The 2,101-nt window shown below is 35.6% G+C and overlaps 1 protein-coding gene across 1 annotated transcript; it reads right to left on the bottom strand.

Annotated features, from left to right (window-relative positions):
• Positions 1-2,101, bottom strand: LOC129890726 (probable receptor-like protein kinase At1g49730). The gene is made up of 2 exons (XM_055966218.1): positions 1,684-2,101; positions 1-662 (listed from the first exon to the last, which is right to left on the bottom strand). The coding sequence occupies exons 1-2, from the start codon at positions 2,099-2,101 to the stop codon at positions 1-3; spliced, it is 1,080 nt and encodes a 359-aa protein (XP_055822193.1).

Raw genomic sequence — 2,101 nt, forward strand, 5'->3', positions numbered from 1 at the left:
CTATACAGGTAATTCAGGTATAGGTTGATGAGACTCCATACAACTTGAAATTCTATAGACAATATGTGTCATGTTTGGTCTTGCTTCAGAATTTTCAAGTAAAGCTGAATTAGCCACATCAATCAAAACTCTTAGTTGTTCAATGTCTACATTACCATTGAGTTTTGGATCCAACATACCAATTAGCAACTCAACATTCTCATTTTTCCTACATTCCTCAGTCCATTCAGCAAGTGTCATTGAGCCTTGTAACGACTTGAGCCCTGTAATGAGCTCGAGAAGTAATACTCCGAAGCTATAAACATCACTTTTTGGTGACACTAGCCCTGTGTTAAGGTAATATGTGTCAACATAACCGAGTGAACCTTTTACTTTAGTAGGAGTAGTCGCGCTTACAACATCATTGCCTAACTTGCATAGCCCGAAATCTGCAAGTTTGGCATGATCATCGTTGATTAATAGAATGTTTGATGATTTAACGTCTCTGTGTATGACAGGAGGATCAGCTACTGAATGGAGATAGTCAAGAGCACGAGCAACGTCTAACGCAATGTTAAGACGATTAGACCATGATAGTGTAACAGAGGATTGGTTATGGTATGTGTGCATTCTCTCAAAGAGGCTTTTGTTAGGAACATACTCCAAAAGTAGCAATTGTTCTCCTGCTTTAATTGACAAAATGGAGCTGAATTTGAATAAGATATGAAGCATTACGTATATATTACAACACATAAGTGGGATCGGGGAGTGTGGAGTGTACGCCAATCTTACCCCTACCTTGTAGAGAGATTGTTATTGATAGACCTCGGTTCAAGGAAAAACATATTAAAGCAGGTTGAAAAAAGAAATAACAGAAGTGAAGAAACCACAGGAAAATACTATAGAAAGTATAACAAATCATTCTGGAAAAAAAAAAGAATAATAACTACAACAAAATAGTATGATAATCGAAGTACAAGAGACAATAAATGGTAACAGAAATCGAAAGACAAGTAACTATAGGAGAAAAGGAAGGATTAGCGATTATAATAAAGGAACATAATTGGGACAAAAGGAAGAGGACATCAAAAGGATCCTGATGAGTAGTTTTTGTGATTATAGTTCTCCAATATAAACTCTTGTCTCATCTTCAATATAGAGCCAATAGTAGCCCCTTTTTGGGATTTACTTGGTGAATATGAAGCATTACACACACAGACACACGTGTGTGTATATATATACATATAAATTATGGTATAAAAAAAGAACATAATTGGGACACAAGAAGAGGACAACAAAAAGGATCCTGATGGTTTTTTATTCTTAGTTCACAACAAATACTCGTCTCTTCTTTAAAATATAGCCAATAGAAGCCTTTGACAAAAATTCTGTTTGTTGTTCTTTCCGGATTTTCTTGGTGAATATTCTTTCTACTACATCCCCACTCCCCAGGGAAGAAGTTGTCTTCCATAGTACTTACCCCGTTTCAATTTGTTTGTCTAATTTTGACTTGACACAAAATTTAATAAAGTAAAGAAGACTTTTGAATCTTAATAGTCATTCCCTAGAAGGCATGGATTATATTATGATGGAAGCAAAATTCACTAATGTCATGAATATTGTGCACTAATTCATTTTCATGCAGCTTAAGCCTAACGCCCTCAAGAATAATATATCTTCATTTAGTAGATTGAAGTTGATTACCTTTGTCCAAGCAAAATCCCATTAAGCCAACCAAATTAGGATGTGATATCCTAAGCAAGACAGAGACTTCATCCAAGAACATCTTTGTTTTTCCACCTCTTTCCTCCATGACACGCTTCACCGCGCCTAATCTTCCATCTCCAAACTCAGCAAGATAAACATATGAAGTTGCTCCAACGCCAATCCGAATCTTGAAGTCTTTGGTTGCCATCTTCAACTCTTCTAGTGCATAAGTTCTTATAGACTTCATTTCTTCATCTGGTTTGGTTTTTGAAAGTTGTTTACTGCCTTTACAACAATCTAGATAAACGGTAATTAATTTCTTTAACATGATTGTGACAATGATAACAAGAGCTACTATTCCACTAGCAATCCAATAAATTCTTGGATTGGATTTGGAGAATCCATGAAACCCCAT

This window comes from Solanum dulcamara, chromosome 5 (assembly GCF_947179165.1).
Source record: "Solanum dulcamara chromosome 5, daSolDulc1.2, whole genome shotgun sequence".
NCBI classification, from domain to species: domain Eukaryota; kingdom Viridiplantae; phylum Streptophyta; class Magnoliopsida; order Solanales; family Solanaceae; genus Solanum; species Solanum dulcamara.

Coding starts and splice junctions, on each gene's coding strand:
- LOC129890726 (XM_055966218.1), bottom strand. CDS start 2,101: ATGGGGTTTCATGGATTCTCCAAATCCAATCCAAGAATTTATTGGATT. Junction 663..1,683: donor GGGATTTTGCTTGGACAAAG/GTAATCAACTTC, acceptor CAATTAAAGCAG/GAGAACAATTGCTACTTTTG.